This window comes from Pelodiscus sinensis, chromosome 19 (assembly GCF_052426305.1).
Source record: "Pelodiscus sinensis isolate ZL-2025 chromosome 19, ASM5242630v1, whole genome shotgun sequence".
Classification (NCBI taxonomy): domain Eukaryota; kingdom Metazoa; phylum Chordata; order Testudines; family Trionychidae; genus Pelodiscus; species Pelodiscus sinensis.
In genome coordinates, this window is record NC_143070.1 from 21603699 (window position 1) to 21625312 (window position 21614).

Consider the following 21614-nt stretch of genomic DNA (forward strand, 5'->3'; position numbering starts at 1 on the left):
GGTAAATAATCCCAGTGTCCAGGCCTGACATCACCTGCTACACCCGTGGTCACCAACAGGTTGATCACGAGCTACTGGTCAATCTCGAGACCTCGACCAGTCGCTCATGAGGAGTCCTGTCCTCCCCGCCTCCATTTCCCTCCCGCCCCCCAGAAGTCCCACTACTTACCTCAAGAAAAAACAGAGGTAGTGTCGGCTTCAGAAGCCCCGCAGCTTAGCACTACTTCCGGCAATTCCAGAAGTGCACTAGCTGCTCTGCCGGCCGGGTATACTGTGGGAGGGAGCATTGGCTCCCTGCACCGCACAGGAGGGGTGAGTCAGCCCCGTGGGAGGCGTGCAGGGGGTTTCTGGGCACACGGGGGGGGGTTGGCCCTGGGACAGGCGTTCGTGCAGGGTTTCCTTGCATGGGGGGGGAGTTGGCCCCGGGGTAGGTGCATGCACGCAGGGCTTCCCTGCGTGGGGGGGAGAGTTAGTTCCGGGGCAGGTGCACGCACGGGGCTTCCCTGCGCAGGTGGGGGGGTTGGCCCCCTGGGCAGGCGCATGCACGCGGGGCTTCCCTGCGCAGGGGGGTTGGCCCCGGGGCAGGCAGGTGCTGGTTTCCCTGGGGCAGGGGAGAATACTGGGAGGAGGAAGATGCAGGGGACTCTCTGCCTCCCCAGCCACCCCACTCCCCACCTACAGAACACTGTCCCCACTCTCCTGTCCCCAGCTACAGAACTCTGTCCCCATTCCCGTCCCCACTCCCTGAACTCTGTCCCCACTAGCACCCTGTCCCCAGCTGCAGAAACCTGTCCCCACTGGCACTCTGTCCCCTGCTGCAGAACCCTGTCCCCTGCCCTCCCAGCACCCTGTTCCCTCTCCCCTGCCCCCAGCCACAGTACTCTGTCCCCACAAAATGTATAATTATAAATGCTCCATTTTAGATTTAAATAGCATGAATAAAAAACAGACCATTTATTTCATAACTATAAACACGTGATTTTAATTGTATGTATCGCAGTTTAAAAATAAACTGTTTATCAGTGTGTAAGTAAGGGCTGGGGATAGGAAGTGATGGACAGGAGGAGAATAGAGAGGGTGGGGCTTCAAGGAAGGGGCAGGGCGGTAGATCTTCACCTGTTCTGAGATTTAAAAAGTGATCTTGGGTGTTAAAAGGTTGGAGACCACTGTGCTACACAGAATTCAAACAACAAACCTGGCTGCCAGAGCACAAGGAGAGTTTGGGAGGGCTCGTTGCTGGGCTGTGCATTGAAGCATCAAACCAGCCCCCTCCTCTGGGGCCTGTGAGTGTTGCTGTCCCTGCTGTATAGACAGGGCCAAGGAGACAGGGAGAGGTTCACTGAATGGGCCAAGGTCACTGTCATTATCATGAGGGTTAGCCAGCATCCTGGGGACTAAGGGGTTAACTATGTCCCTTACCTAAACCAGGTGGCAGGCAACCAAAAGAGATGTAGGTAGGAATTTCTAACAGGGACAAAGGAATTTTTGTTTTTTCCCTCTCCTTTGACCTGTAAAGTCCATCTCCACCTACTGAAACCATTCTTCACTTTCTGTAAGTGTGCATGTGGCTGGTAGTTGTTGGTAGATGGATCTAATCACATGTAGCTTTAGTGAAACACCTTGTTTGCCTAGATCAGTCTGTGTCACTGGCTCAAGGGTTCCTCTCCTCAGTGTGCTGCAGAGACTGTGTTAAAGGGCCTCAGGGAGCCCAAACCAGAGGGAGCTAGGATTCTAGTCCCATTGACCCCCTCAACACACACACAGCCCAAGCCCCTTCATTCTTCCAATATCTTGCCCCAATTTGTGTACCCACCCACATCCTCACTCCCTGAGTTTTCTGCACTCCACTCCACACTTTCATTTCTTACAGGTCCTGTCATATCACAACCCTCTCCTGCCTTGACTGTTTCTCCACCCAAGGAGGGGGTCTTGCAGGTGCAACAGTCTTACTTTCACCCCTAGGAGCAGCTCCACCATGCAAGGGGACTGACAGGGGCAGGACATTACCCTTCAGAGCAAGAGTGCATGTGGCGATGACATAAGGGTCTTTTGCAGCATCTCAGCTTATTGGCTAAAGGAGGTTAGGAGGTGATGACTTCACAGGGAGTCCATGACAACAGCCAGGTGGAACAGGCCACAGGGCAGGAACAATCTCAGAGACCCCTATGGCTTTGCTATAGAGATTTCTAGCAGGCAGTGGCAGCCTTCTGACAGTATGACAATGTGTCAGGCATTCCTTGGGCAAAGAACAGGTAATGCACATGCTATACTTGATGTAAAAATCCCTAATTGCTAGGTATAATGTAATGAAGACATAAAAGGGAATTAACATCCACAAGTTACATTGTTAACATCTAACGAGCAATCTCCAAGTAGAATTACTAAGTAAATCAAATTCTCTAACAGTACGAGCTTGCATTTTTAAGCTCCAGCCTTATCTATCATGGCTGTTAGATATTTAAAGGGAATGGATATTTAAATTAACATTTGCACAATTTTCAATTCGGGTCATTTAGCCTGCTGGTTGTTATCCACACAAAATACTCATTTTCTCTAGGGGCACCCACCATTGGCTCATTTGTAGGGCTCAGGTGTAACCCTCTCGATGTAAAAAACAACAAATAGTCTGGTAGCACGTTATAGACTAATAAAACACGTAGACAGTATCATGAGCTTTCATGGGCACAGCCCACTTCTTCAGATGCCTGGAGTTATGAGTAGAGGATATGAAAACTGAAAATAAATAGGAAGAGAAGGAGAGGGGGGAGAAAAAAGAAAAAAAGGAAAAAGGAAGGGGGTGAGAGAGATAGGGCATAATTAAGTATCTGGAGAATGGGTACTTAAACCTAAGCAGATCAAAGTAAATAGATAAATGCTAAGACAGGAAGGATACCACTCTCAGAGCTGTTAGCACCTTCAGTGGTTATGAAGTAGGTAGTGTCCTAGCCAGCCAGTATCTCAATTGAGTCCATTAGCATGTGAATTGAATTTGTGGATGAAGTGAGATTCCAATGCTTCCCTATGTATTTGGCTTGTGGAGATGGCCTCTGATAAGACCTGCAGGTCTGTTAAAGTATGGTTAGGTAAGCAGAAATGTTCACCAATTTTTGTGTTCCCTTTACGTATATCTGATTTGTGTCTATTGATTCTTTCCCACAGAGACCGTCCAGTTTGTCCAATATATATAGCAGTGGGGCACTGCTGGCATAGATCAAATTACTAGATGTGCAGTCAAATGACCCTTTGATTTTGTGGCCCACCCTCACCTGTTTCTAAGGCTCAGGTGTAACCTTACACTTTACGCATCTCTGGACTCTTATCAGTGAAAGAACCTTATGCAGTAATATTCTACTTCATCTCTATTTATTAACACTCATCACAAACAGATGCACACATCAGGCACCCAGTGCTCACTGCATCCAATGAGACAGATGAACTCACCTTGATGAGCAGTCAGGATCAGGTACATCTGGGGGACTTCAGTTTCACCACTGCCATTGGCACAGGGTTGAGATCTGGCAGCTCTACTCTCAGCTGTGTCCTGGAGTTGGTTCCCCAATAATTTTCTTTTGGACCCAAGTTTATATAGTGAAACCTGAGTCCTGCTTAGCTCTATCTTAATCAATTGTTTTAGTTTAATTTTACTAACCAATATAATACACTGTAACAGAATTACCTAACCCAATCATATTCTTCCACCTTCATTGATTTACACCTAGCAAAATTAATTATACAGCAGACAAATAATTAAACCAGAGATCATACAAAGCATAAGAAAGTGAGGACTATAATTAGAAAATAAGGACTCCACAACCTCAGCTATTGATAAACAGTTTCTTGCCAGACAAAATGTTATTCAACTAAGTTTTCTTTACCCGTCTTGAAATCTGTTTTTTTATCTGGTGACAGTGGGTGCCATTAGGACAGGCTCCTTCTTAACACCCTGATATTACACTCGTTCGGTGTTTCTCAGATGGTGTTCTGCAGAACCCTGGGTTGCCAAGAAACAAAAATAAGGGTTCAGTGAGAAAATTCCATTACAGCCTGAATTATTGTAATAGAATTTTCATGCATTTATGAATTTTATTGAAAACAATTTTCATTTGTTTGCCACAGTAAGTGTCCCTGTGTAATGCCAGCTTAGCCTGAGAGTGAGGCCGACGACATCACTACTCTGCGCTGAGCGCACAGGCAGTCAGGGGGTCTGCAAAATTCTTTTGAGTTCAAAAAGGTTCCATGGCCAAATACAATTGGGAAACACTGCATTAGTTTAATACAATTTAGATGGAATGTGAGTAGGAGACTCCAAACTTTATAGCTGTCTGCTGTTCTTCATTCTGGCTGTAGGGGGAGGCTTTAGGCCTTCAAATATGGTTAAAGAAAAACTATACTGTTATAGTTGCTTCATCCTTTCTGGCCCAGGGTCACACAGATATATAGCACAGACAGTAATATACATTCAAAGGCCATGCATCAAAAATCATGAATTTTTAAAGAGACATACATTTTGATTCCTTTTATTTGCCTTTTTGTTTCCAGTACTGAGACCTGCCTCCTTTCCATACCCAGCAGCTCCTACGTTCATAAATATGCCAAATAGTGCCTGAGCCATGCCAAAAGCTGGAGAGCTGGTGATGCTTATGATATGTATTTCACATCTACACATACATGGTCTTGATATCATAGAATCAGAGTTGAAAGAGACCTCAAGAGTTCATTGATTTTTAACCCTCTACCCAAAGCAGGACCAACCCCAGCTCAATCATCCCAGTCAGGGCTTTGTCAAGCCATGACATAAAAATCTTGAGGGATGGAGATTCCCTTCCAGTGCTTCACTACTTTCCTAGTAAACTAGTTTTTCCTAATATCTAACCCAGTGGTCTCCAACCTTTTTACACCCAAGATCACTTTTTAAGTCTCAGAACAGGCAAAGATCTACTGCCCCGCCCCTTCCTTGAAGCCCTGCCTACATTACATGAGGAAATCTAATGTAAATGTACTGCACAGGTGCGCAGTTCAGAGAGGGCTCAAGAGCTACTCTTAGAGCCCCTGAGATCTACCGGTAGATCGCAATCTACTGGTTGGTGACCACGGATCTAACCTATATTTTCCCCACTGCAACTTGAGAACATTGATCCTCATTCTGCCATTTCTTACTATCTCGCTGCATCCTTCTGGTAGTTAAAGGCTGCTATCAAATCCCTCTCTTTCTTCTTAAATTAAATAAACCCAAATCCCTCAACCTCTCCTCGTAAGCCAAGTGCTCCAGCCCCCTCATAATTTTGGTTGCCCTGCCTGGACTTTCCTCAGTGCATCCATAGAATTTCTGTAATGGAGGCCCAGAATCTGCTGGCAATGCTCCTCCTAATGCACCCCAGTATACTGTTAGCCTTCGTGGCAACAAGGACACACTGTTGACTCATATATAGCTTGTCATCCACTGTAATCCCCAGGTCTTTTTCTGCTGATCCTGCACTACAGAAAATTACATTGTTTAATATACTTTCTGGATCCAGGCCTTTGCAATGATGCTGCATCCATAGACTCCGATTCCGTGGGTACCATGGGGCTACTACATCCATAGAAAAAAAATGTGGGACCCACTGGCAGCCCCATGGATCAGCTCTGCCCCTCATCCCATTCTCCCATGCACCACTGGGCCCCACAGATCAGCGTCTCCCTCCAAGCAGAGCTTTATGAGAAGTAATTCTTCTGCTCAACTCTGCACTGCTTAGGCTTAACTGAAGTATTGTGTTGAATTCTGGGCACCACATTTCAAGATGTAGAGAAATAAGAGTCCAAAGAAGTGCGTCAACTATGATTACAGTTCTAGAAAACATGACCAAAAAGGGGAGACTGAAAGAACTGGGTTTGTTTAGTTCAGAAAAGAGAAGACTGAGAGGGGACATGATACCAGTTTTCAAGTACCTAAAAGGATGTTACAAGGAGGAGGGGAAAATTATTCTCCTTGACCTCTGATGATAGAAGTATCGGCGGGCTTAAATTGCAGCAAGGGAGGTTAGGGTGGACATTAGGAAAAACTTCCTAACTGTAAGGGTGGCTAAATACTGGAATAAATTGCCTAGGGAGCTTGTGCAATCTCCATCATTGGAGTCAAGTGCAAATTAGACAGACAGCTATCAGAAATAAAATGGTGTTGGACCTCTGGCGAAGGCAGGGGACTGGAGTTGATGACCTTTCAAGGTCCCTTCCAGTTCTAGTGTATTAGGATTTGATTTTATGATTCTATGATTTTCCTGTGTAGATTGTATCGTGATTGTTAAAATCTGAGTGCCAAATCAAGGTTTTCCCAGAGTCAAAAAGCTTTTCCTATGTGAATGCTCCAATGTTTAACAAGGCCTCACCTCTCCCTGAAGCTCTTCCCACAATCAGGCTTTCTCCCCTGTATGGATTCTCCTATGTCTAACAAGAGGTGAACTCCTACTAAAACTTATCCCACAGTCAGGGCACCTGAAGGGTTTCTCCCCTGTGTGGACTCTCCTATGTGTAACAAGATGTGAGGTCCTACTGAAGCTCTTCCCACAGTCAGAGCAGTTGAAAGGTTTCTCTCCTGTGTGGATTCTCCTATGTTGATTAAGATGTGATTTCCAACTGAAGTTTTTCCCACAGTCAGAGCAGATGAAGGATTTCTCCCCTGCATGGATTTTCCTATGTGTAACAAGGTCTGATCTCTCACTGAAGCTTTTCCCACAGTCAGAGGAGTTAAAACACGACTCTCCTCTGTGGGTTCTCTGGTGTCTAAAAAGATTTGAGCTCCTACTGAAGCTTTTCCCACAGTCAGAGCAACAAAAGAGTTTCTCCCCTGTGTGGATTCTTTTATGTCTTTCAAGGTCTGACCTCTTACTGAAGCTTCTCCCACAGTCAGAGCAGCTGAAAGGGTTTTTTCCTGTGTGGATTCTCATATGATTAATAAGATGTGATTTCCAGCTGAAGCTTTTCCCACACTCAGAGCAGATGAAGGATTTCTCCCCTGTGTGCTTTCTCCTATGTATATTAAGATGTGATTTCCAACTGAAACTTTTCCCACACTCAGAGCAGCTGAAGGGTTTCTCCCCTGTGTGGGCTCTCCTATGTGCAACAAGGCTTGAACTCTCACTGAAGCTTTTCCCACAGTCAGAGCAGCTAAAGGGTTTTTCTCCTGCGCGGATTTTCCTATGTGTAACAAGGTCTGATCTCTCGCTGAAGCTTTTCCCACAGTCAGAGGAGTTAAAACACGACTCTCCTGTGTGGGTTCTCTCATGTCTAAAAAGATTTGAGCTCCTACTGAAGCTTCTCCCACAGTCAGAGCAATAAAAGAGTTTCTCCCCGGTGTGGATTCTTTTATGTCTTTCAAGGTCTGACCTCTTACTGAAGCTTCTCCCACAGTCAGAGCAGCTGAAGGGTTTCTCTCCTCTGTGGATTCTCTGATGTTCAATAAGAGTGGCACAGTCATTGTAAGAGGAGGGTTCTTGTTCATGGGGGATTTTCTGTTGAACAGTTTCTATATTTCTTTTCACCCCTCTTCTCTTGTGACTGGAGTTACCCTGTCCCTTCTCTGGATGGTTTCTCTCCTGCCTGTCTGGGCCATGCTGATTCTTACAGGCCTCTCCCTGCTCAGATATCTGGGAAACATGCCCTTCAGATCTTTCCAATAACATCCCATGTGGAGCCATTCGCTCCAGAGCTTCCTGCTGAAGACTCTCCTCATCCTTCTCACTCAGCATCCCATCACCTGCAGGGATAGAGAGAGAAACCAGACATGAGTCATTCCCTGTGCTGAGCTGAACGGAAACTCTGAATAGGGAACAGAAAAGGGGAACACGCCCAAATAATCCTAGAAACGTCAATAATCATGAGCTGAGCCCATCCTCCTTCCCCATAGCCCTTTCCCAAAGGAGAAAGTCTAACCTTTGCAACTCCAGTCAGAGAGGGGGGGGAAGACAAGCTAAAAGGTCAGTTAGACTTGATGAAAATGCACAAGTGACACCTGCTATGAGGACACAGAAATTAGTTTGAGTCAGTTTAACTGATTATTAACCTGTGTGGGCATCACTGATTATCTCCCCTTCCTCACAGACCTGGAGATCTGGGATCCGCAGCTCCTCCCTCGCTCCACCCAGGAGATCACATGAGCTTTCAAGACTGGAAATCCTGCTTGGGGGAGTAATTAACCAAATACAGATTTTGTTCATTAACAGGGCTTGCCGAGCCATGGCGAGCCCTGCTCGCCAGCCGTGCTATCCAGTGTTCTGCGCATGCATAGACCGTTCTGCGCAGGCGCAGATCGCCTGAACCTGGCTCTTCTGGGATGTAATCTACTCGCCATGGGTGAGTAGATTACATAGATTGTCAAGCCCTGTTCATTAAGGTCTGAGCCATTATTGCTTCCAGAGCCAGGATCTGAGCCACCCATCCACAGAGGCTCCTTCCCCACCTTGCAGAGATTGGACGGTACAAGATCCCGGGACACACCTGCGGTAAAGGTGCATCACCCTCTGCCTGAGGAATGGCCCGGCTGATTCCGTGGAGGACCTGAGTGCTCTGCTGCACCCTGGAGGACAATGGATCTTAAAGTGTGGTCCATGGACCACTAGTGGTCTGTGACCATCTTGCAGGTGGGCTGCAGGCTTGGGACTTGCCTTTGAGCCTTCAGTGTGAAGCCAGTGCTGGTGCACTGAGCCCCCCTCCAAAGTTGGAGCGCCAGCACCAGCTTCCCACTATGGGGGAGAGCCAGCCTGTGAGCATATTATGACTTACAGGAGAAGGAAATGGCTCTGTGTGCTGCCACTCTCTTCCCCTCTGGCTGGAAAACACTCACCTGTAGGCTTCCCCTCTGCTCCCATTGGCCAGAATTCTGGCCAATGGAAGCAGTGGGGAAGGGGAGGTGGTGTCTAGGAGTGGTGGGAAGTATGGAGACAGGTAAGTGACTGTTATGGCTTCACTGCAGCCTCCTCTGCACTTTTTAAAATATTCACCCGCCCCAGGACACTAGGATGACGTGTCTCCACAAAGGCAGCGTAAAGGCTTTACAATTAAAAACACACCGATCCAAGTCAGATCCTGCATCAAGTTCTGCTCAGGTAGAACCCCTCAGCTCTCTGTACCGGATCTGTCTCCCTCCCATCAAACGAACCTCTCCCACGAGATGTCCACCAGCTGTCAACTGAAACTCACCTTGGCCAAATGTAAGTGCTTCCTCTGTCCCTGCTGATAGGAGATGCCACACCTGTTGGCCTAGAACTACAGAGAAAAGATCTTGGGGTTTACTCTATAATTCTAGCAGTGGAACATAGTGGGGCCGCCACATTCCTCCTCCTCATCACATAATTACATGGTCTGAGATATGCCAAGAATAACATCGACAATATTAGGAGGAAGTTAACACCAGCTCCTCACCCCAGCCCCAGAGTTGCCTCAACAACACGAAAAAGGAGGCTCAGCTTGGACTGACCTCACTCTTGGCACCCCACCCACTGTGCAGCCTGCTCCCTCCTGCCAGGCTCTAGCAAACACCAGTAGCTGCAGCCCAGCTGGTGCTGGGATGCTCCAAATAGCCCACTCCCACCTCGTCCCACTGACCCTGTCACCCCTCCCCCTATTCTCCCAAGCTACCCCATACACTCCCTATTTCCCCATCACATGACCATCTTCCAATCCTCTGCAGGGTCCAAGAGGCACCTCGTTAACAGAACCCCTCATGCAGCTCCACTCACTGGGTCTGTGGCCATTCACTTCAGGTGCAGCCATGCAGGCAGACACCTTAGAGCAGTGGCTTGCATCTGCCGGTCCATGGACCAGTGATGGGCCGTGAACTGCTGGCTGCTGGGCCACGGCACACTTCCTGAGCACAGGGGCGGGTGAAGCGCTAGGACTCAGAAGCAGCCAGCAGGAGTCTGGGAGCCCGTTGCTCAACTGGACCTGGCAGCAGCAGCAGGAAGTGATTCTTGGCTCTGGCCGGGCAGCAGGAAATGACTTACAGTCTCTGCTTGCTAAGACTCCGGGGTCAGACAAAGGCCAGATCCCTGAAGCCTGTGAGGAAGGAGGGTGATGGAGCTGCTGGGCCCCACAGCTCAGGCTGCAGCCAGGAGAGTGAAATCTCCCACAGGGCCAGTGGTATTTAGAAAGCTGTGCTTGGGGAGCCACTCCCAAGGAAGCACCCCCAGCCCTGCCAGTCCCTGCCCCAGGGCCAGCCGCGCTTCAGGACAGGTCAAAGGCCCTCCCCTCCACCCCCCAGGAACAGGGTCCCAGTGATGCAGGATGTCACGTTACTGAATTTTAAGGGGAGCAGCCAGATCACTGCTGCACCCATGGGGGCGGTGTTTGCCCCAAAAGTTGGTACAAAGGGGGCCATGTGAGGTGTCAAACGAAAGCTTACCTTTTACTGATTCTGTATATGCTATGCAGGTAATTGTATAACATCTGTATGTGAGTTATAAACATGTACTCTGTTGATGCTGGAAAATTTTCTGTCTGAGGCAGAGCAATGGGCCAGGAATGTTTGCTCAATGGCTAGGCTGATGAGCGAGGCTCCAGGGACAATAGATCTCTAAATGCCTGGCCACTGACCATGTGACCTCTAGTAACCTACTCCAGCTGGGAAGATGTCAGAAGAGATATATAAGCGCCATGTGGCATCCTCCATTGGGTCCTCAGATTTGCTCTTAATCCCAGATGCAGCCTCGCAGGGAACTATGAGCCGGAAAGAACTGTGGACCCATCCTGACACAGGATGTACACCAAAGACTTTTAAGCCAGCAGTTATAACATCTCTGCTATGAGCCTGCATCAAGAACTGGGAGATTGGATGCATGTAATGTATTCTACTTTAACAACTTTACTCTCACGCTTTTCTTTCTTCTAGTAATAACCTTTGGATTTTGGATTCTAAAGGATTGGCTCCGCATGATTTGTGGGTAAGATCCAGAGTGTAAATTGATTGGGACCTGTGACTGGTGTCTTGGGACTGGGAAGAACCCGTTTGGGGTAGGCAAGATTGGGCTCTAAAACCCTTCACCTGCGTGTTAGGCCTGGGGCTGTTAGGGGCACAGATAGGGCTGGGGTGTCAGAGGGGTTTTGCTCATGAGGCTTCTGGCTAGCCAGAAAGGCAGCTGAAGCGCTCTGTGCGACTGGTTTGTGGCCTATTTAGGAAGGGCATCCAGTCTGGGGCTGTATAGAGCCCCGAGTTTGAGCAATTCACCCTGAGTGGACAGCTGTGCCCAGACTCGGCCTGGTCCGTCAAATAGGGGGAGGCAGAAGGCACTGAAGGGAAGTTGCGGAATTCAGGGGAGACATGGAGTAGATGGGAGCAAGGGTACAATAGAGGGAAACTCTCAGGGAGGATCACAGGAAGGGAAAGGGGGATGCAGGAAGGGAAGGCTGGGGGGATCCTGAGAGAGCAAGAGCAGCCTGGCTGGGGAAGAGGGAGACACAGGGCAGGGCTTGTACAGAAGGAGATGGGGGAGATACAATGGCAGCTTCCTCACTCCATGGAGCAGGAGCGGGGAGGGCAAAGCTGATTGCTGGTAGCACTTGGGGACACCAGCTCCTGTGCCCCAACAAAATATCTAAAGTTTCAAAACAAGGTGCCCCAAATGCCCCCTTCCACTGTTGGTGCCTCTCCTTGCACCCCTCCCTCTGCAGGCACCAGCTGCCCCTAGGGTAGGAGCTGTCCCACTCAGCAGCCAAAAGGGAAATTTTTTTGTGATTTCTTTTAATATTGATATCTGCAAACTCTGATCTGTTTGGGACTGGTAACTATTTGCATATTTATTACTCGCATAATGAACATACAAATACAACGCTACCAGTTTGTGACTGGGATGGGCAGTCCCCGGTGCATGAGAGTTTGGGAACCGCTGCCTTAGCGGGAACGCTGCCAGAATGAAGGCGGCATTGATGGAACTGCAGCAGCAGGGCAACCCAGCAAAGGAGGGGCTGCCCAGAAAATCAGCGACTGCAGCAGCAGCAGTAGCCTCAGCAGCAGCGAACCAAGCAACTCTATGGGCTTCTCTCTGTGCCCCACAGAGCAGCAGGGATCTCAGCAACAGCTTGCCATGAACTTGCCAGCGGGCCCTGGGCTCCCTGCGTACCCGAACCCCCTCTAGTGCCTAACACAGCAGAAGCCCCATTCTGCTGGCGGCCAGAGGGGTTGCTAAGGAAAGGGAAAGACAGGAGGAACAAACAGGCAGTTGTAGAATGAAGAGGGGCAAGTCAAGGTCAGACCACAAGACTATGAAAGTGGCCCCAGGGGATTTGTCTGTCTCCCCTGCCGCCCAGTATTTTGATACCACCAGCAGCTGGCTGTGCTGTTTGAGATGTCTTCTCTGAAATCTCTGAGGGTATGTCTACACTAGTCCCCTAGTTTGAACAAGGGAGGCTAATGTAGGCATTCGAAGTTGCAAATGAAGCCTGGGATTTAAATATCCCGGGCTTTATGTGTACGTTCCCATCAGGTCGCCATTTTGAAATTCCACTAGCCCTAAGTAACTGCCCATGGCTACATGCAGCAGTGAAACAGCAATTTGAACTCCTCATTCCAGGAGGAGTAACAGTTAATTCGAACTAAGGACTTAGTTTGAATTGCCGTTTCACTGCCGCGAGTAGCCGCGGGCAGTTACTTCGGGCTAGTGGAATTTCAAAATGGCGACCAGATGAGAACATGCAAATAAAGCCCGGGATATTTAAATCTCGGGCTTCATTTGCGACTTTGAATGCCTACATTAGCCTCTCTAGTTCGAACTAGGGGGCTAGCGTAGATATACCCTGAGAGCTGCAGAGATCTCCTCAGCTCCTGAAAGCTGGGCTCTGTCACCAGACCTGCTCCACGGCCTGAGGGTGGAAAGCTCCAGCCTGAATTCCTCTTGCTCACCCCCAGCTTGTGGCACAGGGAGTGGAGGTTCCTTGAGTGTCCCTGATGCTGGTGTCACCACAGTCTGATCTCCTGGACAATGGGTGGCAGGACTGAGTGGACCTCAGGGTGCTTGCCCAGTATATAGCGCTGCTGATGCAACATGTCCCCCAGGAGATAAAGGCTGCCCTGTTGCCTGCCTCTGTGCCTGTATCACCTGCCTCGCTAGAACTTAAGGTCAGGCCCCTGCTTCCTCAACTCCCACCCATCACTCAGCCTCCCATTTCAGCTGTTTCATACTGAGGGGCAGCGTTCTGGGTGCTGACTGAGCTGGTACGTTTGTTGGGGTGGGACACATCTCACTGTACCTGTGCTAGAGTAGCTAGGACACTAGCATCATGTTCCTTCAACAGTAAACCTGGCCAAGAGTGAACAGAGCCTGTGTCTTTCTTCAGCAACATCCCTGAGCTGTGGGGCATGGACAAGCAGCACACTCTGCCAGTGTTGCACAAGGGTGCCCCCACAGGCACTAACAGCAGCCAGACACAGACCCACCTGCTGATCTTGCCTGGCCCCTTCCATGAACACCTGTGGCCAAGGCACAACATGGGCAAGATGATGGGGAAGCACATGGAGACCTTGGCTGTGGGAAGAGCAGCACCACTGTTATGTCCTTGAACCTGCTTCCCCTGGGAGAAGGCATGGATGGGACAGTCTCTCACACAGGAGCCAAGATTATTGGAGCTGATACTCCTGACACTGGGGGGCAGAGGACATTGAAGGGCCTCAACCAAACCCAACCCAAATCCTCCAGAACCCAACCCAGCTTCTGATGCCCGAGGGGACAGGAATCCTTACCCAGCCAGCTCACAGCCTCATAATTCTCCTGCATCACATCCCTGTAGAGGGCTCTCTGGCCCAGGTCCAGCAGACCCCATTCCTCCTCAGAGAAACACACAGCTACCTCCTCAAAGCTCACCGGCTCCGCCACAGCCCTCTCCTGCCCTTGGCTCTGCAGGCCAGGGGCTGTGCTGGAGACAGACATGGGAGTTCTGCAGCCTGTCGGGGGAGAGGAGCAATTGGAGACATTTCAAAAAGAGCTTTAATCCTTTCCACACACCCATTCTCCCCAGATTCTGTCCCTGGTGACACACGTGCTAGACTCTGCCCTGGTGGGCAAAAGTTTGAGTCTAGATATTCCATAAACACCACAAACAAGTTAGATCCTAAATCCATATTCATTTCTCTCCGTACCTGGCTTGAGTTTCAACATTACTGCACCTGCAACAATGGGATTCTGTTCTCAGCAGCCAGGCTGTGTCTACACTGGCACAATCTTGCGCCAAAGCGGCCGCTCTAGCGCAAAAACTTGCTGCCTGTCTACAATGGTTACGTGTTCTTGTGCATGTGAACTGACGTTCTAATGTATGAAATCAGGGCTTCTTGCTCCAGAACTCTGACGCTCCCACTCAGGAATAAGCCCTTTTGCGCAACTGTTCTTGCACAAGAGGTCAGTGTAGACAGGCAACATGAATTTATTGCGCAAGAAAGCCCTATGGTTAAAATGGCCATCTGAGCTTTCTTGCGCAAGAGAGCATCTTCACTGGCATGGATGCTCTTGCGCAAAAGCACATGCCAGCGTTGACACTCTTCTGGAAGAGTTTTTGTGCAAGATCACGCCAGTGTAGATGTAGTCCCAGTGTTTTTGATAACAAGCCACATATTTATCTGCTTGAACACAGACGTAGGTTAAATTTAGGCTGCTGTATTTAAAACCCTTAGTCTTCATTCATTGATTTGCAGCGCAAACTTTGGTTCTCTCATCTGACAGAGACTTTATAAACCTTCTCCACAACAGAAATTAAGTGAAGTTAATACAAGTATTCAGGCGCTTATTAAACATGTGTGCTGAGTGTTTGCAGGATGAGATCTTAAAATTCATGGATTCTTGGGATCAGAAGATATCCTTAGTCATGCAGTCTGACCCCCTTTGTGGCATAAGCCCTTGCTTGCACTTAGCCCAGTTACCTAGGCACAAAGCTCACTTTCTCCAAAGCATGTTTTCTAGAAAGTCGCCCAGTGTTGATTTGAAGACATCAAGAGATGGAAAATCCACCAGTTCTTTGCTCATTTGTTTCAGCATCTAATCCTCTTCCCTATCAAACATTTGTGCCTTTTTTCTAACCTGAAATTCTCTGGCTTCAGCTTTCAGATATTGGCTCTTCCTGAGCCATATCCACTAGACCAGGATGGGCAATACAATTTCATGGGGGGCCACTCCACGATTTTGGAAAATGGCTGAGAGCGACACTCTTCCATGACATTAATGGAAGAAATGCAGGGTCTGAGATAGGAGTTGGGAGCAGAAGGGAGCTTGGGGTAAGGGATCCAGGAGGGAGACAGGGGAGTGGAAGAGAGTTTGAGTGAAGGAGGCAGGTGTGACCTTGGGCACTGGATTAGCCTGGACTCATTAGATATTTAAATTAACTTTAATTTAGGAAGTGGCTGAGTGGACAAATAAGGGACTGTGGGTTTCTGACCACTGGGAACTTCTTGCAAATATAGATACAGGAGGAAGACAGAGAGTTTGGGTATGTGGAGAGGGGAACAGAGATTAGGAGGGAGAGGTTGGGATGCCAGAGACAAGCATACCTGAGTTACTCCTGACCAGTACCCAAGCACCTTTCTCAGGCAGGCAGGGAGCCTGCCCGACCCTCGCACAGACTGCAGTTCCATGTGCGTGTATGAATAATTAAGAGCTGGAATAGAGGGGATGTGGTGCTTAGTTTCTGGCCAGAAACCGGCCAATGGGATTGCCCTGGGGTTGGAAGTAACGCCTGAAGCCTTTCCCTCCCTCTCCCCCAGGCTCACAGTCACTTTGTGAGTGGCTTGCAGACGGGGCATGTCAAGCATGGAACCAGCTCGTGGCTCCCCCAACATCCGTGGGTGGATTCCGATGGCTTGGCAGGCTGGATTCGGCCCATGGCCTGCATTTTGCCCAGGCCTGCACTAGACTGAAGAGTCCATGGGGATCCAACAGTTTCTTGCCATGAACAAACTGATACAGTGGAAGCCAGTCAGCTCTCAGTCTTTCAGCCTATTTATTGTTTGAAACCAACCCCGGACTGAAACTGACTGAGCAGTGAAATCTGAGCCTGAAGATGCCCTCTGTTGTGTGCTTTAGCATCACCCCTTAAGCATCACACCCCAGAGACCAGTGTTTCTGAAAGTGTCCACAGGTCCCCAATCCAGTGCCTCTGGGGCTCCTCACTGATTAGTGGGTGAGATTCAGGGCTGTGTGCGCCATGGTCACTTGGTTTGGTTGGTAACTTAAACGACAATCCCATGAAGAGGTTTTCACTGGAATTGTCTCATCATTTAAAGAATCCCCACCTGCAAACTCACCTTGTCTGAACGCTCCCAGGGTCTTTCCTCTTGCTCTCTCCAGTGCCAAGGGCAGAGTGTCTGGAGGGAGAAGGAATAAGAAAGGGGAGATTCCAGGCTCTCCTCTTTATAACAATGTCCCCACTCTGAACTCTGTGTTTCAATTGTATCAGAGACCAGACAGGCACACACTCAGGTGTTTAATATTAAAAGGTCTGAAACCTTCTGTTTCCCCTCTCACTCAAGCACCTCCCAGCAATGGTGCCAACATCCCTGCAGCCTCAGCCCTGACCCAGTAGAGACAAGCTGTAAATGAGATTTACTTTTCCCTCCTCATCCCTTCCCACTTGGTTTCTCTCAGTCACTTACCCCCTCTTGTCATAACCTAAAGCTTTGGTGGCGGAAGGCGTTGCTATGCTAGTAGCTTTACCCATTTTGAGCCCTTTGACACTAACGAGAGGATCAGAGTTTGCAAACTCCTGGCGCAATCTGCAAGCAGTTGGGTCTGTTCACTCAGTATCTAAGGAGAGCAGTATGATGGGGCCGTCGTTCTCCACATGGGAATTGGGGCAGGGGAAGGTTGGCTTCAGAGGCCAGATTTAATAGTCTCAGATACTTAAACCACTTTCTCCTCCTCCATCCCTTCTAGGTACCTTTGAACTCCCTCAGAGTCTCTGACAGCGCAATCGTTTTCTGGGAGAAACTGCTGACTTCTTTTTCGAGTGCAGGAAAAATCTCCTCTGGCGGCTGGAACTGCTCCATCTCGCACCTGGACAGAAACAATTTCATGTGATAGTATTTAATTTACTTATAAGTTCTGGTGAGTGAGTCTCAGCTCTTAACAGGTCTGGAGTTAGAATTCCCCCAATTCTCCCAGCCTTAGAGCAGGGGCAAAACAGTCCATGGCTGCGCAACCTTCCCCTGAAAGGTCCCATTGCTGTTCTTCACCCCTGGCCCGGAGAGTCTAGCTGAGGGACAAAAGTGGAATTGAGTCACCTTGGCCTCCACCTGGGAACCTCCTGTCTCTCAGCACCTAAAGGTCTGTAGAAGTCTGCTCACTGGGAACTAGACTGAGATACCAGCTCCACCCTCTCCAGCACCTTTCACACAGGTCTCCAAACAGCCCATGGGTGGGACAGACTCTTGATCCCTGCTGCCCTGGGCTGAATGGGCCCAATGCCCAGCAGTGACAGACCCATGTTCCAGCCTCACAGTCCTGAGGCAGCCAGTCCCCAGGGAGGTGACAGCTCTAGGAAACACTTGAGGTCAGATTGTGCCCCTGAATGGAGAATTCCATAGTCTGCTGTGCAAGGGTGAGTCCCTCAGAATTAAATGGGTCAGAGACATTTGTATCCAACATCTGGCTGTAGAGCCCTGGGGAGATGTGGTGCCAACATCAGCTCCAAGCTCTTGCTCTGCGCTGTGCAATGTGAGGGGAGTGAGAGCCATGTACCTGCTCAAGGTCCATCTGATGTCCTAGAGAAAACAGACAGAAAAGCATCTCAGCACCATTGGACACACATAGGGGACTCCAGGGAAGGGATTTTGCAAACATGAGGAAGAAAAACCCTGGCCTGGCCCCAGAGTCATGGATCCCCTGAGTGAATGGGACTTTGCCATCTCTAATAGCTCTGTGCCTGTGACTCTGCAAAGCACAACAGTCACTCACATGGAAGCAATGCACATGCCAAGTTACGCACAGATCTGACATCTGGAGCACAGCACCAGTGGTTCGGGAGCCTCTCTTCCTTGTGCAGGGAGCTGTGATGTTTCTCCCTCAGTCTCACCTGCAGGAATTCACTCGCTGGCTTCTGACACTTCCCCTCCAGCTCACCGATCTGCTCACTGAGATGAGAAATCAGTGCGGAGAGTCTCCTGACCATGTCAGTCTGGAACCTCCCAATCTCCTCATCCAGCTTCTCCAGCTGAGCCAGCAGGAGTTGTTCTTGTTCCTCCAGGAACTGCCGCAACTGCTGAAACTCAGCCACAACCTTCTGCCTCTCGGCTTGTGTCTGTTTCTGTATGAAAACAGGGAAAAGGCAGGTCAGGGACATGGGTGGAACCTGGAGCCCTTACATGGGGAGTTGAGTGCGCAGCAGGGAGAACTTCTCAGAAAACCCTAAAATTTGTGACATTTGACTCAACTCTGCAGGTACTAGGGAGAGAGTGTCTCTCCCAGCATCTCCTTTGGCCCCTGGGTCCCTCTGAAAGGGATGTTCCCACGTCTGTCATGGGCAGCATGTTCTGTTATTCATGGGTTCTGGAAATTCAGACCAAGTGCATCAGGAGCACCAACCTGACAGAGATACCCAGGGAGGAAAAAGAAGCAAAGATGTTAATGCACCAAGTGAGCAGACAGTCCCTCACAGGGACATTCATTTCCCTTGGTGGCGGATTTCTGGGAAAGTCACAGGGGCTGAACATTAACTGATCCACTGACATGGAAGCTCAGGGCCTGTCTACACATGGATCTAACCCAGCAATCCATGATCCAGGAAAAACACAAACAAGCCCAACCTCACGAAGGCCATAAAGGAGTCTGCCTCCTAACACAGCCCTCCCACTGCCAGTCCCTGCCGGTTCATAACAACAGGCAACTACCAGATACTCCTGGCTTTTCCCCTCTGCTGTCGTTTTCCTTCCTAGCAGCTTTTCTCTCTCTTCCCTCAGAGTCTTCAAATGGGCCTCCAATTTTTCCTGAAGAAACAGAAATAAGCACCAGAGTAAATCCCATAAGATGTTGGGAGCCTATTTGTCAGTTACAGTATTTTTAACCTGACAGACAAGGCCAGTAGCAGACGTGGGCTCTCCTGTGGGTAGGACTTTCTCATGGGGTCTGCCGGGAGTGGCCGCCAGGTAGGGACTCCCAGCAGCTCCAGACTGACATTTGCTACTGGGGCAAGTAGGCACTGCTGGGGACAGCGGGGAGTTTAACCAGTAACTGGCACCGATAAACATTAATTCATCAGTTAACCAGTTTGAACTCTGGCTACAACCCAGTCAAATCCCAGTAGTGCCTGGCATGGCCCTGCGCTGCCTGGAGCCCAGCTATGGGTGGATTCAAGGCGCTTGGGGCCCCACAGCATCCAGCACAGTGACCTCCTCTAGTGCTGGCTGCTGCATCTGGGTTTAACTCTTCATATAGCAGCCCAGAAATTCAGTATCTCAGTGGGAAACCAGCTCTCCTTGGTGGGCCTGTAACAAGGCGTCTTTCCCTCCTAAGGGCCACACTTCATCATTGTTCAGTGATGTGAAGAGGCACAGGGAATGCAGCCTAGTGGTTAGTGTAGCCTTGGACTGAGCCTGGAGAGAGCAGGATTCGGGCCTATACTCTATCACTGATGTGCTTGGTGACCATGAGGGAACTTGCTGCCTCACTTTCCCTTCCCACTATTTGTCTAACTAGACGGTGACATGCTCACTGTCCCATTCTGGGTGTTGTGCAGGGCACACATGCCTTTGTGGGTCTATAAGGCAAATGACAGATTACTACTGCTTCTCAGCCAATCAGTAACAGCTTGTAACCTCCTCTTCTCCAGTCCTAAGGTAGCTCACTCCCATAGACTGGCCTGCAGCTCCTGTAATCTAAACCAGTGTTTCTCAGCTTTTCTTTTTTTATAAAGTACCCCCAGTATCTAGAGTTTTCAAACACACAATTTTTCTTCTACCATTGCAACACGTTTGTTTAAATAATTTAACCATAGCAGGGCAGGCAGTGAAATTTTTGGGTGTAAGAAGTACAAAAATAATAAAGTGCTGTAAAACTTAAAACAAGAATTAGGTTTTCTCCAAATTTCAGTTGTGTTGATGTACCCCCCAGACTTCTCTCAAGTACCCCTAAGAGTACTCATACCACTGATTGAGAAACATTGATCTAAATCTTTCTGATTGTTAATACCTTCCCTTATGTTAAAACCCCTTCTGTCACCAGTGAAGGCTGGGTTTCAGGAGTCAGAGCCTCAGAGAAATATTTCCCACATCAGGTATGTGTAAAGACTTGATGTAAGTTGCCACACAGCCAGAGCATTTACTTTTTACAGCATCTCTTGTACCATGAAGGCTTTAAAGAGCCTTGGCACATCTGTGCCAGATAACAGTCAGTGAAATTAGCCTGTAATTAAAATCCAACATTATTTCCTATTACACTGGACAGCAACTCTGTACCTTGTACTCCTGAACAGCTTCCTGTAACGGCACCACCATGTAAGCCTGGGATCTGTCACAATCCACACAGATGGCAGTTTGATCCTCTTCACAGAACAGCTTCAGAGCCTTCTGGTGCTCTCCACACACCCCATCCCATCTTGCTCTCTCTGCTGCCTGGAAACTCAGTGGCTTGGCTAGTTCCACCACATTTGCCAGCTGCCAATTGGGCCGGAGGGGTCCCTGCTGCTCAGTGTCTCTGCACTGAGGGCTGAGGGGGGCCTGGCAGAAATTGTGCCCACACTCCAGTGTGACAGGGGCTGTGAAATCCTCCAGGCAGATGGGATGAAGCGCTTCCTCCCAGAGACTTTCCACGGGGCTCTCTGCAGCCATGGCTGTCTCTGGGCTGGGTAACAGGGGCCCTGTCACTTTCCTCAGCTCAGCAATGGATGGGCAGGTCCAGAGGGCAGTACGTGAGGTACCAGAACTGATGATACCAAAAAAATCAAAATTAAAAACCAAAAAAGCCCCAAAAACTTTACTCACCCACTGCCCCCGCCAGGGCCTCCATTGGGCCCCCTCAGTCACCTGCCCCAGCCAGAACCCTCCCCCGTCTCTGCGCCCCTGATGGCAGGGCCCCCCTCCTCATCCCGTACTCAAATCCCTCACACTCTGCAGCCCCCTCTCACAGCCCCTCTGTGCGCCCCCGGCCCGGACTCAGCGCTCACCCCCCCCCCCCCCCCGCACGAGGAAGCGCCAAAAGCCCAAGGGAGGGAGCGACACGCGCGGGGCTGAGTGTTTGTGACGCGACCGCAGAGGCAGGGCCGGGCAGCCCCAGCAGCCGGAGCAGCACAGGACTCCTGCCGCCCCAGCCGAGCCAAACCTTCCCCACCCCCAGCGCCCTCACTCTGGGCCGCCCCCTCCCCAGCCCGGCTGTGCCAGCCCCGCAGCGAGCAACTGCACCAACCGCCCCCTCAGAACGCCCACCGCAAGGCGCGGCGCATGCGCAGTAACTGCAGCGAAGTCCCTCGGCTCGCGCTCGGAGCAGACGCTGCTGCGGGCCACAGCTGGGTGGAGGGGGCCTGGGGACGGGGAGTGACGGGCGGGGGCGGGACGCATTGAAAACCGGCCGCGGCGGCGCGAAATAAGGGTGGAGAGAGAAAGACGGTCAGAGTGCGCATGCGCTGCGACTCAGTGACTCCGACTGCAGTCGAGCGCCCAGTCCCAGCTAGGAGCTGGA

At 49.8% G+C, this 21614-nt stretch overlaps 1 protein-coding gene across 1 annotated transcript; it reads right to left on the reverse strand.

Annotated features, from left to right (window-relative positions):
- Positions 1-3225: 3225 nt before the first annotated feature.
- On the reverse strand, positions 3226-21555 carry LOC102455832 (uncharacterized). The gene is made up of 10 exons (XM_075913017.2): positions 21362-21555; positions 20396-20861; positions 18833-18928; positions 18019-18249; positions 17685-17707; positions 16885-17000; positions 16253-16312; positions 13706-13906; positions 9175-9240; positions 3226-7732 (listed from the first exon to the last, which is right to left on the reverse strand). Exons 1-10 carry the CDS (start codon positions 21553-21555, stop codon positions 6390-6392), a joined length of 2796 nt encoding a protein of 931 aa, XP_075769132.2. The 3' UTR covers positions 3226-6389.
- Positions 21556-21614: the final 59 nt, after the last annotated feature.